Here is a 16351-nt window from a genome sequence, read left to right as displayed (position 1 = left end):
AAAAGAGAAAAACGAGAAGAGAGAAATGAGTTCAGTACAAAATAAGACTGGGTGATTTATTAATCTCATCAAGACCATTAATACAAAGCAGTTAAAAGGCCACATACCATCAAATAAACCGACTGCTGGATCAAGCTGTTGTTACAGTGCCACCGGAGGAAAAACAAAAAACAAAATAATAATAATCTGTGTTTGTCTCGGCCGGGGTTAAAAAAAAAAAAGAAAAGAAAAGAAACAAACAGAAAAAACTTTGGCAAAATTAACCCCAACAATACTGACTCCTCCAAAACTTCCCCCTCCGCTCATCTCTAGTTTGATCAGTTTAAACATCAGGAGGGCAAAGTGAGGAGAAAAAAGGGGGCACGAGTGATTTTTATTCTTGTTTTTTTTTTATTCTTGCTCGTGGTGGTCAGACATCCTCAGGTGTGTCATCACGAGGTGTGTGTGTGTGTGTGTGTGTGTGTGTGTGCCCTGATCCATGTAGAAAGTGAGTTTGAACAGTTGCATAGGACCCGTTGCAGAGACCCATAAACCAACTGCGGCTCTTCAACAGTACAGCCTAAAGTGCACAAAGTGTGTTTCTCAGAAGAAGAAGAAAAAACAAAAACAAAAAAAAATCCAATTCTTCACTATGCAACTGAATATAGGTATGTATTTATATATATATATTTATATTCAACTGCAACTTTAATACGATTCCAACCTCTGTTTAATGAGTGTTAGCATTAAAAAATCTTTGAAAAGGAGAAAAAGGCAATTAGTAGGATGTACAAAGTGAAGCACACGTCTAAGTAAGTGCTTGGCATATTGAACTGTATATATAGATTTTTATTTTTTTTGTCATTGCTTTAAAACAGCTAAAGAGAGAGAGAGAGAGAGGGGAGGAGAGAAACGAATGGCTTTCCTCAGTTAATACTCAACTGGAGATTGTCTGTAAGTAAAGTTAGTGACAGTGACCTGTGTTTTTTTCTTTCGTTTTGTTTTTTTAGTTTTTTTTATCCGACTGTAGCAGCGTTGGATTATTTAGGCGATATTCGACTGAACAGCTGCGGATGAGGCGGCGATACAACGTGGGGGGAGAAAAAAGGGAACTTGTCACTTTATACAAATTATTTAGTTAGTGTATACATGTTATATATACACAGTATCCACAAACATGTACAATTTTTCATAGTGTATAGCTTTTTGTTCTAAACATTACATAGGCAACTTTATTTTATTTTTTTTTAGCATTTTTTTTGTGTTTTTTTTAGACACCGTTTGTTTGTTTGTTTGTTTGTTTTGCTTATTTCTGTAAAGTAGAAAACAAAAATAAAAAGGCACATCTTGAGCGTGATGCATGGATTATTTCAGTCTTTCCAAAGTGAAACATCTTCAAGCAGAAAACAAGAGAGAGAGAGAGAGAGAGATACAGAAGAAGAAGGAGAAGAAGAAGTTGCGTTAAAAAGTTCCTCTTTTTTGTTTTCATGGGTCGTGTTCGAGCAGCCACTGGGTGGAGCTGTCCCAGCTCTGGTGGTGGTGGTGGTGGTGGGTGGAGGGTTGCGTGCTTCTAGTGCTGAGTTGGTCGTGACGGCTTCTTTTTTTTGTCATGACAGCAGCGCACGTCTGTAAGGGGATCGGTTAAGACATCAGCTTTGTTCGAAGAGTCGGAGAGAAACTCCTCGTCTTCGTCCTGGATCGGGATTAAACATCGTGGCATCGAGAGACCCTCCGTCCGTCCGTCCGTCCGTCTCAAACCTGCTGCCCCCCCAAAAACTCGATGTGCAAATGGAGTGTTCTCGGCTCTCGTTCGTCCCATCCGAGCCCCGAGAGGACCGGAGCCTGGGCGGACGGCGAGAGGGGGGTGCAGAGAGGACCGGAGCCTGTGGGGTCAGAGGTCACCACTGTTGGTTATTTTTAAAAGGCAACGTTTTGTGGCTGCGGAGTCTTCAGACAAAAAAACAAAACAAAACAAAAACAGTCAAGACAGTTTGACTCACGTCCAACACAGTCACAGTGTACAGTTGAGATAGGTGTGGGGGGATTCAGTGTCGCCTCCTCTGTGTGTTTCTTTCAATGTCACATTAGTTTAAAAAAAAGAACAAAAACAACTTATCCCTTATCCCCCTGCATAAAATAAGACTTTGGCAACTGTTTGTTTTTTCAGTTTGTAGGAAAAAAAAAGAAACGAGTCGATGGAAACGTCCGCTCGCTCACACCCGCTGCGAAAGAGCTACATCTACGTGGATCGTCGAGGAGGAGGAGGAGGAGGAGGAGAGAGGTCGACTCCCCGGTGATGTCAATGCCCAAAGAAACAAAGCATGACAACGTTGAGGCTACAAAGTCCAAAAGGCCCCCCCTCCACATTCACCCGGCCCTGATAGAGGAGCGGGGCGTGAGGGCGAGTTGAAGAGTGCGAGGGGGTGAGAACTTTTATCTCCATTCAGAAGAAACAGACAAACACTCGACTCCTTGTTGTTTATTAGCTGGCACACCGGTGTGGGTTTCTCATTGGCACAGAGGGTTTCTGATGAAGGCGGAGAGCTACTGATCCCCTGAGAGGCACAGCGGGGGGGGTGTGATTGGTCGATGCAGAGGGCGGGGCGGGTGGAGTTAAGTGTGTGTGTGTGGAGCAGTGTAATTCTTTCCGATCAGTAGCTTTTGGAGTCCACTGTGTCTTGGTTTGCAGGAGACAGTTTGAAGTTTGCATTTAAAAAAACAAAAAAAAAAAAACACGACGCGCGCTCACTGGCTGCTGTCAGTGTTCTCCACCAATGAGAGGCCTTGAAGCGGCGGCTGCAGCAGCTCCCTTTTATATGTCTTTGGCGGGAGTTTGGGGAGTTGCGGGCTGGAGTTGTGGCGCGGGGGCACGGGTGGAGCGGTGATGGAGCCGGGGAGGGGGCAGAGGCTGTTCTGGCTCGCGCTGAGCGGGCAAGTCCGCCTGGGGACGCGAGGCGACGGCGTGCTGGGCGGGGTGTTCGGGGAGCTCGGGGAGCTGCTGAAGTCCCAGTGGTAGCGGCCCACGGGGGAAGGCTGCAGGTTGAGGGGGTAGTTGATGAAGATCTCCGGGGGCCGCTGTGGCACCGGGGGAGGCGTGTCGGGGAGAGGGTCGCGGGGCGGCGGAGGAGGAGGGCTGGGCAGGGGCCCGTCGGCGGGCGGGCCGTTGTAGATCATCGGTCGTGGCTGGTTCCTGGGCAGAGGAGGAGGCAGCCGGGGAGGGATGGCCGGAGGGCCGTCGGACCTGGAGCTCATCTGAGGAGGGAAACAACAAATATTACTCCACGAGTTCACCACGTCCTGCTGACCAACGCCACAATACCAGATATACATCCTGATGCTGACTCCTCCTGTGCTCGGCAGGATGTTTTTGGTGCTTACACAAAGATCTTTAAGAGAATTTTCTCTCCCGACGCTCGATCACACCAGAATCATGTCGAGGTTATCGCCTTCACATCCTGAATCGCTGGAAGTCTCCACCGAGCGTCACGAGATAGATTTTATACACTACAGGGGTTTACATACACGTCTTACTGAAGGAGATGGTTAAACCCACCCAGATCATCTTCAGCGCTTTGCTCGTGTCAGGAGGATTTATTCAGCAGCTTTCAGTTCAGGTCTTTTAACATTCTGACCTTTAAATCATTAGAGATTTATTTTAAATGCCAAAACACTCCCCTGAAGTAAGTAAGCCTCAAAAATCATGTTTGACAAGCCGCGACGCAGTATTTTTATTTGCACACACCGCAAATATGTTCGGCACTAAAACGTTATAATTATGGGTGTAATTGGTGGGAAATGACGGCCCGGCTCTTACTTTGGCTTCAGACATCGCGTCTTTCCTTCGTGGCGGCAGAGGAGGCGGCTTCAGCTGCTCCTCCCCGAGCTGGTGGAGGCTGCTGCAAGACGCAGAATGGGACTCTGACGAGAGAAAGAAGGAGGTCACGGGGTTAAAAACAAAAAAACAAAGAAAGACGAGTCGCTCGCGATCGCAGTCCACGAAGTACAAACGACTCACTTGAAGGCGGAAGAAGAACTGAAGCAAATATGGAGCTGCTACCGCTGTAGGAGCTGCTGAGGTCGGGCTCCATGAAGACTGAGCTGAGGTCGGACGAGGCCGACTGCGGTGGGGTCGGCGTGTTCGGAGAGGTGGGCACCGAGGCCGACGCCAGCGTCTCCGGCTCGGTCTCGGCGATGCTCCGGAAGGTGATCTTGTGTGGGGGCTCCCTCTCCAGGGGGACGGGGTGGCCCTTCAGGGTGCCAGAGGTAGACGTTCGCACGGGCCGGATCCCTGGAGATTTCAGAGTGTACATGGTCTTCCTGGACTGCAGGAGGAGAAATCCAACAGTGAGAGCGTTACCACCGACACAACCCTTCGTTGTTTATCTCAGACAGAAGCTGACATTTAAATGTGTTTTGACCTCGGAGGAAAATGTTCTGACTCAGACTTTTGGGGAAGTCCAGAAGAAACTCAGCTACTTTAGATGATTTAGAGTAACAGGACATTATCTCTAGAAAGAAATGTTGCTGTTGATTAACCTAAAAAGATTTTATTGTTTTGAACACCTCAAGAGAAAATCCTGCGCCCACGTGGCACAAAAAAACATTTGCAACGCTAGAAATTGTGTTTTTGGTGTAAACTCTTAACGGAAAACATGAAATAGTTTCATCAGTATCACTTCATCCAGTTTAACTGAAGATATTTTTGAGCTTTATATGATACAGCTGAAAGCGAGAGCCACAGGTTGGTCGCTGCAGCGAGGGCCGAGAGATTTAAATCTGAATTTTTCTTTAGAGCGGTCACCCAGCGTCGCCATCAAACGGACAAACGTGGTGGATTACAGTTTAGCACCAGAACAAGAACTCCACGGAGCCCGAACACTTACAAATCGGGGAGCCTGCCTGCAGTTCCGTGGCTCAATATCCAAAGACATTTTGAACAAGTAGTCAGCAAACTCCTTCTCGCTCCTGTTGCCCATCGGGTTCAGGTTCTCGAAGAACCTCTGCGTAACAAACAAACAAATGAAAAGAGAGTTCAGGATCGATGAAACACGACACAAAGAGGAGAAGCTCAGAAGAAGAACGAGCGCTCACCCTGATGTCGTGCTCCACCTTCAGACAGTACGGCTGGTTCTGGTACTGCTGGATCTCTCCTGTGATTTCTGCCACTTTCCTCCGTTTGCTGAAGTTGATCAGCTCCTTGCCGTGGCGTACGATTAAGTCCGGGTTGCCTTCCTCCGTCTTCAGGATGTTGGTTAAATAGATACCTGATGGATGAAACGTAGTCGTACTTTACTTTAAAACTTTCGCTGCTGTCCAGCTGAAGACAGCGACGTGCATATTTTCTGCCTCGGGTCATTTCACACTTGACTCGTAGTGGATTCACTTACCAAAGAAAGGCACACAGGGCGGGTTTATTGACTTGAGTTTAGCCAAGTATTTCTTAAAATGGTCCTGGCTCAGCTCCACGGCTTCTTCCAGGATCTTCTTTTTCCTCTCTGGTATTGCCTGCGAACACAGGAGGGACGAGAAGTCTCGTAAATCAGCTCAGAACAATAAACATGTTTCTCAACTGCTAATTGTCGCGGCATTGCGACAGTCGCGTTCACACGCTAAAAGATCTGCACTAACACACACACACACAGTTCTATGATATTTAGTGTTAAATAAGAAGCAGGTTTTACAGAATGCGTCAAAATGTTCAGTTTGATGTACAAGAAATTCATTTTACCTCGAAGGTGTGGTCGAGCCTGTACACTGGGACAGAGTTGATGGCGCTGACCACCTCCAGCACGCCGTTGAAGTTGTTGAGCTCCTGGAAAACCTGCAGAATCTCTATGACCCGAGACAACACGGCCACCCTCTCCTCCAGGTTCATCGTCTCGACGATGCACCTGAGGACGACACACACACACAGACACACAGACAGTTACAGACGTTTGTTTTTCCAGGAGTTTGAACTCTGGATTCTCTTCTCAGACTCACTTCTCGAACCACAGCGTGAGGTTGGTGGTGTGTCGGATCATGCGGAGCAAGTTCGGGGAGTTCTTCTCTTTGTCCTCTTTGGTCCAGACGCTGCCGACCAGCTCGGACGGCCGGACAGCTCTGTGGAAGAGGAAGACGCTTTTTAATTTACACCACACACACACACACCGCCTCCATCCACCGCTCTGTCACAGCGTCTCACCTGTAGAGCTCGGACTCGAGCAGAGTCAGCTGGCGGGCGATCTCGATCGGATGAAGGGTCATGAGGTCGAACGAGTCCGTCTGGCCCGCTCGGCAGATGTGCCACTCGATGGGAGGAGGCGGGCTCTCGAAGGTGATGTTGTGACTGACGCCGTTCGACTGCGTCTGCAGCTTCCTCTTGATGATCTTGTTGATGGACTCGACCCACTTTCTCATCGACTTCCCTGAAGGAGGAAACACGAAGCTTCACGTTACACAAGAGTTGCAAGCCGAGCATCACTAACAAAACCTTTAACACGACGGCCACGTCGTCGCTCGCTTACCGACTCGTGTCATTTCGTCAAAGCAGCGCGAGCATGATCTTAAATCTATCGTGGACACATTTGTACCCACGGTGTCGATTCAGAAGAGACGGATGACAACAAAGTCCTCAGTCGGCTGACCGAACCTCGACGTTTTCAGCCTCTGAGTGTCTTTAATGATCAGGATCAATCATTAAACAGATTCAGCTCTGAACTCTTCTGTGTTTTTAGTATGTTTAGAACTTTTTCCATGTTTTTTTCGACACCAACCTTCATTTGTTTTTATGCAAGCATGGATGTGGAGCTATAGAGATCAGTGATTTGTCTTTTTTTCCCGTCATACTTCACGATACATCGGGCGATGCTCTCTTGTTTACACTCGAAAACTGCTGAAGTGAGGAGAAGGCGATGACGAGGATGCAGAGCGAGTTACCGTCTGTTATCGCGGAGAACGGAGGAATTTCCCCGGTGCGTCCTCAATGAAGTCGATCTCATCTTTAACTAAATAATAAACTAAACGTGAACGCTGAACGACAACAACATTAAATCTGCTCTGACCTCTCAGTTGAATGATGCTGGTGATGTACTCCTCTAATCGACTCCTCAGCTCCGGATCGTTCTCAAAGTCATAGAAATGATGTTCGACCCACTGGCGGAAAACGTTGAGAACCCTGTGAAGCACAGACAAGTTCATGAATATGAAAACATTTTTTCTACAGCAAATAAATATTTTTTTGGATTGTTTTTAAGACTTTGGCATCGTGCCTTAATCAGAGAGTTGCTGAGTGCGGCAGCAGACAGGAAACAAACGGCAACACGAGCAACCGTTCGACTACAGAGGACCTCCAGAAGTTTGATTTAATATCAATAATAGCAGATTATTGAGATTATTAAAGACACATTTAGCAAACAGAGTCCTTAATGGGACAGTGTTTGGTCTGCGTCCAGTGTGCATCCTCTTTTACAAAGAGTCAGTCTTTAAAAATAGAAACATCAGAGCCTGGAGAGTTATTTTAAGTATTCTGCTTTTTAAAATAAATAGTTGGACCGCGTTACAGTGTTTACTTTAATGACAGACCACCCAAACGACACGACGGTCACGAGCCGTGTTCGAACACTTCGGGAGTCTCGTGGTGTTTTAACGTGTCGTCAAACCTTTCCCTCCGTCACCCGACTTCACGTATCAGATCACAGACTGATGCAGAGGATATGCATGTTTTAAACATGTCTGTAACTACAGTTTTTATTGCAGCTTACATTAACTCCAGCAGCTGTTCAGTCTGATACAGAGAAGTTCTTTTTTTTTTACTTATGAGACTATCCCTGACTCTGTTACTCCTTATAAGGACACAACGTCTAATACAAAAGTTATTCTGTGAGGAAGTTCAGGCCTTAACAGGAGAGCAACAGCAGAAATCAAAGACATGTGAAATCTTTTCTCAGAGACCTTGTTAGGAAATAAAATAAAGCAGTTAAAGATGCTAAAATAACTTTCATCTACAAGCTTAGAGGACTCGAGGGAATGCATCTTTCAAACAGCTGAAAATATAAAAGACGGAGTCAGCGCTCATCACTTCTCACTCAGATATCTGACTTTAAATCATTTAATTGGGATTTCCGGTCTTTTCGTTGCAGTTGTTTGATCTCGTCTGCAGGTCGTGTCGGGTGTGATCGGGCGGCGGTCGTACCTGAGCTGGACCGGCTGCACGTACTCCTTCCGGAATCTCTGGAGCTCGGCCGCCATCGGCTGGTCGCCGTTCCAGAGAGCCTGTCGGTCCTCCTCGGTCGGTTCTGGCTCAGGGATCTCAATCCTGAGCGAAACAATGATTTCAAGTAGTTAGGGACGGCCACAGTCACCACATCACCGACAAGAGAAGATGGAGTGTCGTTAAACCGACTGTACCTTTCTATCAGCAGGCTGAGAAGCTCTTGTGGTTTGCAGAATGATCGGTACGTGGTGAGAAACGTGCGCACAAAGTTAGGATCTACGGACAGATGAAACAGACAATCAACATCAAGATGTATCTCTGCGAAATGAAGCTTTGAGTTAGATCAGATTTCCCTCCGCCGGAAGATCTATCTTACCAGCATACATGTGGTAGGTGAGCCTCTCTATGAGCTTGCCCACTGTGCCGGCCTTGATGAGCGGGATGCCCGTTTTGCTCTGAACCTTGTCCTCAAAAACAATATTCTCCTCCGAGTCCTGCACGGCGAAGCAGTAAACATCCGGGGAGGGCAGTCTTAGAGGATGCTCCTGTTCCTCGTGCTGCAGCACCGTGTCCAACATGCGATCCAAAGTGGAGCGGTACTGCAGAGTTACCAGCGCCGCCATCCACGCCGCCTTCTCCTCCGCTGTCCGTGCGCAGAAAACCGCGCAGTTTTCGTCTTTTCCTATCAGTTCAAAGGCGTGCCGCAGCTCCACAGAGTCCTCGCGGTCCACGATGCGGATCTTCCTCAGCACGAACTTCTCCTTCAGGCGGTACTCCGCGCCGCTGCCCGAACCCGGCAGCCGCGAGCTCTGATTGGCCTTGCAGCTTATCATCAGGCCGTCGAACAGGAAGTTGTGCCTCTCGTGCTTGGCGCCGGCTCGTAGGAGCGGGCCCTCCAGGATGAACTCGCTGCAGCACTGGCCGATGTCTTTCCCCTCCCAGCCGTCGATGCTCTTCTGAATCTCGTTCATGCGCTTGATGGCGAGCTGTTTGCTGCGGACCTGCCTGCTGTACAGGCGGTACATCGGCTCACTGCGAGGGAAGTCGGAAAACATGAAACATCACGACTGAATAAAAGACATGCAGGCTCATTAATCATTATAAACGCTCGTAGAGGAGGCGTACCCGGGTTTACGGCGAGGCTGGTGCTTGGCATAGATGCGCTCCACGCTACACTGAAGGTTAAGCAGCGCCGTGATCGCCTGTTTCAGACATTCTCGGTCGTCTTGGTCTTCACTGCGCTCCTGAAGTTGCTGTAAAAAGAAAAACAGATTTCGATTTAGCCCAAGCTGAACTTAAACCCAGTGTGTCGTGATATTTAGACAATATTCAGAGGCATGTGATATAACTAACGGCTAACCAAACATCCACAACAGGCCACATTGTTTGTTCCTAGAACAATGTTGGCAAATACTTCCCTAACCAGACGTTTGGATCTGGCATTAGAGAGAAAACTGTGAGGCGTCCACGTGTCTGTCCGGGACTCACCTGCAGTAGCTCGAAGTAGTGCATACAGTGGTATACTGGGACCATCATCAGCTGTGGAAGGACATACTGGACTGCTTCTTTGAAGCCTTCTGCAACTGACTGGAGACACAAAAGACACGGGAGAACAGTTAGTGTGTGATCGAGAGACTAGAGAACGCTCTGGATCATCTGAGAGGGTTTTACCCGTCCGTCAGGAGGACGTTACAGTAATTTAGAGATGACCTGGGTAGCATGTTGCATCAGTCTGATTTTAGTGATATTGTGAACAAACCAATTCACAAGAAATGGAAACAGAAGTCGTAACTTTCATTTTCACTTCCAAGTAAGTATTAGTAAGCTGACTGGACGTGGTTTAACTTCTCCCAGGGGGTTTGTGTTTGTAAGACACAGTAAAAAGGCAGTACAGAAATATATTCCAGATTTTAAAATAACCACAAAATATTCAAACAATGCACGCTGTGAAGAGACGGGCGGCTGAAATGTGCATCTTTCAGTCTGCAGAGTGATGGAGGACAGAGGGAGGGAGGAGCGGTTGACCGAGTAAGGCTTCAGGGTAACCGGAGAGGAGGCCGTCATAGTATCCATTTAAATCTCCTGTTCCCCTGATAGACGACTCAGAATCAATAAGCTACTACTCAGACTCCACAGCAGCGGCCATGCTGTCTGCGTGGGGAGGAGGGGACGGTGAAGAGGGTCCGCGTGCACGGAAAAGACAGACATCAGCTGCCTGACGTGCACTGATGGACAGCCGGGGGAAACAATGACCTAAGTTTAGATCATGTTATTGATATGTCAGCATCCTGCGGGTTTACAAATGGCCTGCGAGCATTAGAGGGGATACGCGCCCGAACGCATCATAATCAGCACCGTGAATTTAGACGCTCGTAAGCCGCCTCCCATTTCAATACGAGCGGCAGAAACGAGATATGAGGGTGGCGGGGATGTTTTCACCTAATCCTCGGCAAGAAAGAGCAAAAAAATATTCCTTAAGTAAAGTTTTGGTTGTAAAATTAAGATAAAATGTCAAAGCAAAGGTTGTTTTCTCTCAATTTGAAATATATATTGAAGATAGAGGCTCTACCACCCTTTACTTACGCTACAGAGGCGTTGACCCAGAACCTTTTGCCCTTCTGGGGTCAAAACACCTGACGACTTCTATCTAGTCGTTTCCACCGTGTGTTTCTCTCCTAAAGATGAATATAGAGTGACAAAAGTCGTGATGCTGGTACTGAAACCTGCTGCTTTGACCTCAGTTTGATAAGTGTAGACGGTGAAATAATCTCTGGTGTTTACGGCTGAGCTTTGTGCTGCTCCTTTAACGATTACTGAGAATAAAAACAATTTTTTCAATCAACTCACTTATCAATTAGTCGACTGATTGTTTCGTCTTTACACCGCAGAGAGTCGGTCAAAAAGATTTCTATCATCTTGTTTTGCTTGTGTGTGATCATGAGCGAGAAGTTGAGCCGGATTTTGGAAAAACGCAGCTCGACGCTCTGATCGGTCAAACTCAGATACTCGACCTGTTGTGTTCTGATGTACTTAGCTTCAAAAATCTGAGTCTGACTGACAATTTACGCTGCAAAACAGAGACACGAAGAAGTTTAACTTGGTTTGTGTCCGATGGTTTGAGTGGGAGAAAGCGAGCAGTGGTTGAGCGACATAGGCAGTGAATGAGAGTGAGGGAGCGCCGGCATCAGGACCTGATCCTGCCTGAATGTGGCTTAACAACTAAATTTACTAAAGTTATCATGCAGTTTTCTTTAATCTTAAATGTGTATCTGCTTAAAACAAATTCATTTTCACTACTTCAAACTACCCAGAAATAATCCCAGCCTGATGTACAGACAAACCTGAGCAGGTACGCCGCTGGAAGTGAAGTTTGTGTTGGATAACACGAGTCTCTACGGGAGCGTGCATCATTGTGAGAGCGGCCTAAATATAAACACAGTGTTACAGAACAACATGTTCCCATTTCACAGAGGTACAGGGCTGCTTGAACCCATGTCGCTGTCTTAATTCACAGCTTATTTTCAACATGAAATGTGCCTTAGGCCACATGCTCCCCTCCACCACCACCACCCTCCTCCTCCTTCTCCTGCTCCTCCTCCCCGAAAGAGAAAAATGGCCCGCAGTGTGGCTGCCTGTTCTATTTTTAAAAGGCGATGTAATTTACCCACAATACCAGACGCTGCAGAGTGCAGGGGCTGAGTGCTCGACAGACACATCTATCTGACAGAGAGAGAGAGCGACGAGGGAGGGAGGAGAGTCGAGGAGGATGGAGTGAGAAAGATGAAGTACATCCAATGAGACATAAGCTGAGCAGCTAATGATGCTACTGCCACAGGTTTGATCCCCCTGTGATGTGTTTGAGTGTACAGCAGGTGCTGTGGACGTAAAGTGTCCATACGATGTCGTACAGAGGCTAAAATAAGATTAGCTCACGGAGCAGAAACGGGGCACGAGCAGTTTGAGGGGTGGATGGTGTGTGTGTGTGTGTGTGTGTGTGTGTGTGTGTGTGTGGGGTGGGGAGGTTGGTGTAGAGACACCATTACACCATCTGCCCCTGGGACCACTGCTGACGATCACACACACACACCCAAAGCACCACGATAAGTATCAGTTTGACCGAATCTGAATCTCTGCAGCGTGAAGCTGAATCAGTGAACTGATCCGAGAAGTTAAAGTAACAGTAAAAACATTCAGTGGCTTTGCAAAGCGTAACTAGACGAGACATTTCATTTGAGCAGAAACCTGCGATGGAGAAGTTGGTATAACGTAGCCCGATGTCACGCGGCGGCGGCGGCGGCCGATCAGGCGCTCAGAGCGGTCAACAGTCTGAGATTAAACTCTGATACTCTGTTAATTTCATCTAAATCTGAGTCTGGACAGCAAAACAGAGACATGAAGACGTTTGATCTGGTTTGAGAGGGAGAAAGCGAGCTTTGGTTGTGTGACACGGACAGTGAATGAGAGTGAGGGAGCGTCGGCATCGATAAGGCGAAATAAAAAGAAAATTTCCTGAATGTTTCACAGCTCGTTGGGTTCAACACAAACAGACAAACCGCCGCACGACCCAGTTCCTGTCTGATTGCGGCTTTAGAGTGTACGTGTGAGGTTACTCATTTAATATTCACGAGAAAGTGTTTCTAACAAAAGTTATAAATTATTCTGGCATTCCAATGAAATAGATTTCTAAAGATGTCACTTTCTGATTCCGATATTAAATTTTGATTTTAGTAATTAATCATCAGATGAAATTCATAAATAAAAGGATTGACTTCTATTCAAAAAAATAAACTTGTTTTGACATTAAAAAATGACAATTAAGAGACACAAACTATTTATTTTGATCACGAGTTTTAGATTTATTCACGACCATGCAAATATTTTCTAAATTTATTCTGTTGTCTATAAAACGGCAGAAAACTCTAATCACACTTTTCCAGAGACAAAGTTTGCATCTTCAAATGTGAAAAAACCTGAAGTTAAAAGTTCTGTTTACTATAATACATAATAAATAAAGAAAACAAAGGTAAATGATCATCAAACTGAAGTATCTCTTAATAATTTCAGCTCTAAAACGAGGGCTGCAGATAATTCTCTTGGTTATTTAATAAAAATAAAACGTTTGCGGCTTCAAATAAAAATATGAAAGAGAAACTCGACGATGAGGAAAGCTGGAAATATTTGACATATTTGTTTAGGGTTTTGTTTAAGGATTGAAAATGTTGGTTTTGATGGATGTGTGATGAATAAAGATCGTCAACATATCGAGCCGGGCCGAGCGCGTTGCGGCTTTTAAAGAAAAATATCAAGTGAAACAATGCGAGGTGTTTTTAAACGAACGCCGTGGTGTTATCTATACAGTGCAAAAATAAAGCTTTATTTTTAACTCCCGTGCCCTTTCCTCCCCTCTCATACAATGAGTATATGAAAATAAACACAGGCTGTGGGTAATCAGACGACAGTGCCATCGGTGTTTATCTAACTGCAGTTAAACTGGTGCTTTGAGGGTAAACACAGCCAGGCCTCGACCTGAGCACGGTCAGTCAGCAGCAGGTTCTCTAACAAGAAATCTATCCAATAAAACGGGAGGGCCGTGTTCAAATCCTTCAAAAGAACAACTCCTACTGTAAATACCGCGAGGTGCTCTGATGTTGCTTTATACGAACGGACGGACTCGTCGGTCTCTTGGCCTGAGAAAACACCAGCAAATATTTCATCTTCAAAGGCTGCCAAACTGCACCCCACCGAGCATAATTCAATGCTATTCTTGTGAGGAATGTCCAAATAAAACAATGCGGCAGCAGCGAATAAACTGTACACAGGACGCTGGATATGTCATGACATGCCCTCAAACGATATTGGGAGGAATTCCACCAGGCACCAGGTTCACTTCAAAGAGGAACAGGAACAAGTATTCAAACAGCGTTTGCTTAGTGTAAACACATAAATGACCTACTTGTACCTTCATATTAAAAACAAACACATTCTCCTCTTTGGTTTACGGCAGTTTCGCTTCACGGGAACGTTTACATGAAAAAAACTGTAGAAGAAAATCCTGAAAATTGGAAGATTTGATTCAAAAATATGACATGGGTATAAATACTTCAGACCCCCATGTTTGTTTCTGCTTTATACTATCCAGTCAGTCTCTTCCGGGGTCGGGTCGCGGCAGCAGCAGGTTCAGCAGGGCGTTCCAGACGCAACACATTCCAGCTCCTCCTGGGGGATCCCGAGGCGTTCCCAGGCTAGATGAGCTATGTAGTCCCTCCAGCGGGTTCTGGGTCTGCCTCGAGGTCTCCCCCCAGTTGGACACCTCCAAATGAAGGAGGCCCGAACTACCTCAGCTGACTCCTTTCGATGCAAAGCAGCAGCAGCAGCTCTGCTCCGAGCTTCTGACCCTATCCCTAGATACGTGAACTTCCCTCGCTTGGGGCAGGAACTCGCTCCCAACCGTTTTCCGGCAGGGAGCCATGAACTTCAGACTTGGAGGTGCCGACTCTCATCCCGGCTGCTTCACACTCGGCTGCAAATCGCTGCAAATCGTCACGTTCTGATGAAGCCTACAAGGCCACATCGGCGCGCACCGTCCTTTTCTTTCTACATCCCAACCCAGACCCTCACGTTATCGAGTTACAACTGCCACTGCACGACTTTCCTTGAACTTTAGCAGAGGATACGCTGAACCATCCTTTGCGAAAGGATTAGGAGGTAATGCTGTCCCGCACTTTCCATGTGGCAGCATCAATTCCTGGAGACGACGACTGCCTCGATTCTCCCACCAATCCCGAGTCTCTAACCTGATGCTGTACCGTAATTAACCGCCTGACAGTCGGGGCTGTTTGTGTTTTTGTGTTGCCCTTGAGAACAACGTTGTGAATGTTTTCTACCAGCACGTCACACGATTTGATCATCTTACCTGGAAGTAGAGGCCGGCGGTTGGCCGCGCCATCAGGTTGTTGAAGTGCTCGTGAAAATCCTTACTGAGGATATCCTGAGACATGGTCTCGTAGGGGTCAAACGCCTGCTCCTGTAGACACCGAGAGAATAACTTAATGACTATGAGAATGCATTAATGTATCAGTTGCCAGCATATAAAGCTTTTTAGCTCCAGTTTTCAAGGTTTTCAAGTCAGAAAGTCTGCGTACCTCTGCTAGATCTTCGAAGCAGCTGCCCACCAGTGGATGAGGGCTGCCGTCAGCCGTCATCTCCACGGCGTCCTCGATCAGTCCGAGCAGCTTCACCGTCAGCTCGTGGATGTCCAGGATGTTGCTGAAGATCACCTCCACGTCCTGCACGACAGAGAGAGAGAGACACAAGTTTCTTAAAAGGTTAGACAGGTATCCTTAAACCAGCTCCACTCATATGATTGGTCAAGTACTACTCGGCAGCGCCGGTCCTGGCCACATTTGCGCCCTGGGCGAACATTTTCCCGTGCGCCCTCACGGCCGCCAGTGCGCCCCTGGATGCGTGCGCCCCCATCGGTCTGTCCGACGCCCCCCTCTGCCTTGTCAACACCCCGCTCCCGGGGCGCCCGCTCCGCTAACTTAATGAGCGGTATCGAAAAATTACCGAGGTTTTTTGCTTTTTCGGGCGTTCGTGCGCCCCCACGGAGAATGCGCCCTGGGCGGCCGCCCACATTGCCCATAGCTAGGACCGGCCCTGCTACTCGGACTACAAACAGAAACCAGAAGAACACGTCAAGTGCCAAAATCTCGCCTACAGATTCTGCATTCATATGCAGATATCTGTTTATAGAGGTTACATTGTGGTTAATGTAGGTGCCAGATTTTGACGAGGAGGAATAATGTGTGGCATAAAAATCGGTTCTGATCCATTACTTTTTTTTAATGGCAGTGTTGTGAAATGTAAAACTCACATTCACCCATTCACACACATTCACACACTAACTGTTCATCAGTTTTAGGAGCTGATCATTCACACACGACGACGCAGCGGGGTTCAGTATCTTGCCCGAGGACGCATCGGCACGCAGAAGCGAAGGAGCCGGGGATTGAACCACCGATTATCTGATTAGTGGACGACCCGCTCATCACAGGGCACATAGAGACATCTACGGACAATGTAGAGTCACCAATTAACCCGTTATGGTCACGTCTTTGGACTGTGGGAGGAAGTCGGAGAACCCACGCAGACACAGGGAGAACTTCTTGCTGTGAGGCG

General features: G+C 47.1%; 1 protein-coding gene across 1 annotated transcript in view; it reads right to left on the bottom strand.

Moving 5' to 3' along the window:
* Positions 1–30: 30 nt before the first annotated feature.
* The window catches only part of sos2 (son of sevenless homolog 2 (Drosophila)), a 33626-nt gene continuing 17305 nt past the window's right edge, over positions 31–16351 (bottom strand). Inside the window, exons 6-22 of the mRNA XM_019277867.2 lie at positions 15316–15459; positions 15087–15197; positions 9662–9760; positions 9299–9426; positions 8550–9205; positions 8368–8449; positions 8153–8275; positions 7023–7135; positions 6164–6386; positions 5962–6081; positions 5708–5870; positions 5367–5484; positions 5071–5243; positions 4863–4979; positions 3995–4301; positions 3794–3897; positions 31–3231 (exon numbers count right to left, since the gene is read on the bottom strand). Of these exons, the coding sequence (XP_019133412.1) occupies positions 2725–3231; positions 3794–3897; positions 3995–4301; positions 4863–4979; positions 5071–5243; positions 5367–5484; positions 5708–5870; positions 5962–6081; positions 6164–6386; positions 7023–7135; positions 8153–8275; positions 8368–8449; positions 8550–9205; positions 9299–9426; positions 9662–9760; positions 15087–15197; positions 15316–15459 (3288 nt within the window). The 3' untranslated portion in view covers positions 31–2724. The remainder of the gene's footprint in view (positions 3232–3793; positions 3898–3994; positions 4302–4862; positions 4980–5070; positions 5244–5366; positions 5485–5707; positions 5871–5961; positions 6082–6163; positions 6387–7022; positions 7136–8152; positions 8276–8367; positions 8450–8549; positions 9206–9298; positions 9427–9661; positions 9761–15086; positions 15198–15315; positions 15460–16351) is intronic.

Source organism: Larimichthys crocea, chromosome XXIV (assembly GCF_000972845.2).
Source record: "Larimichthys crocea isolate SSNF chromosome XXIV, L_crocea_2.0, whole genome shotgun sequence".
NCBI lineage: Eukaryota > Metazoa > Chordata > Actinopteri > Sciaenidae > Larimichthys > Larimichthys crocea.
Note: the sequence above shows the minus strand (reverse complement) of the source record. Positions and strands in the feature narration are given on the sequence as shown.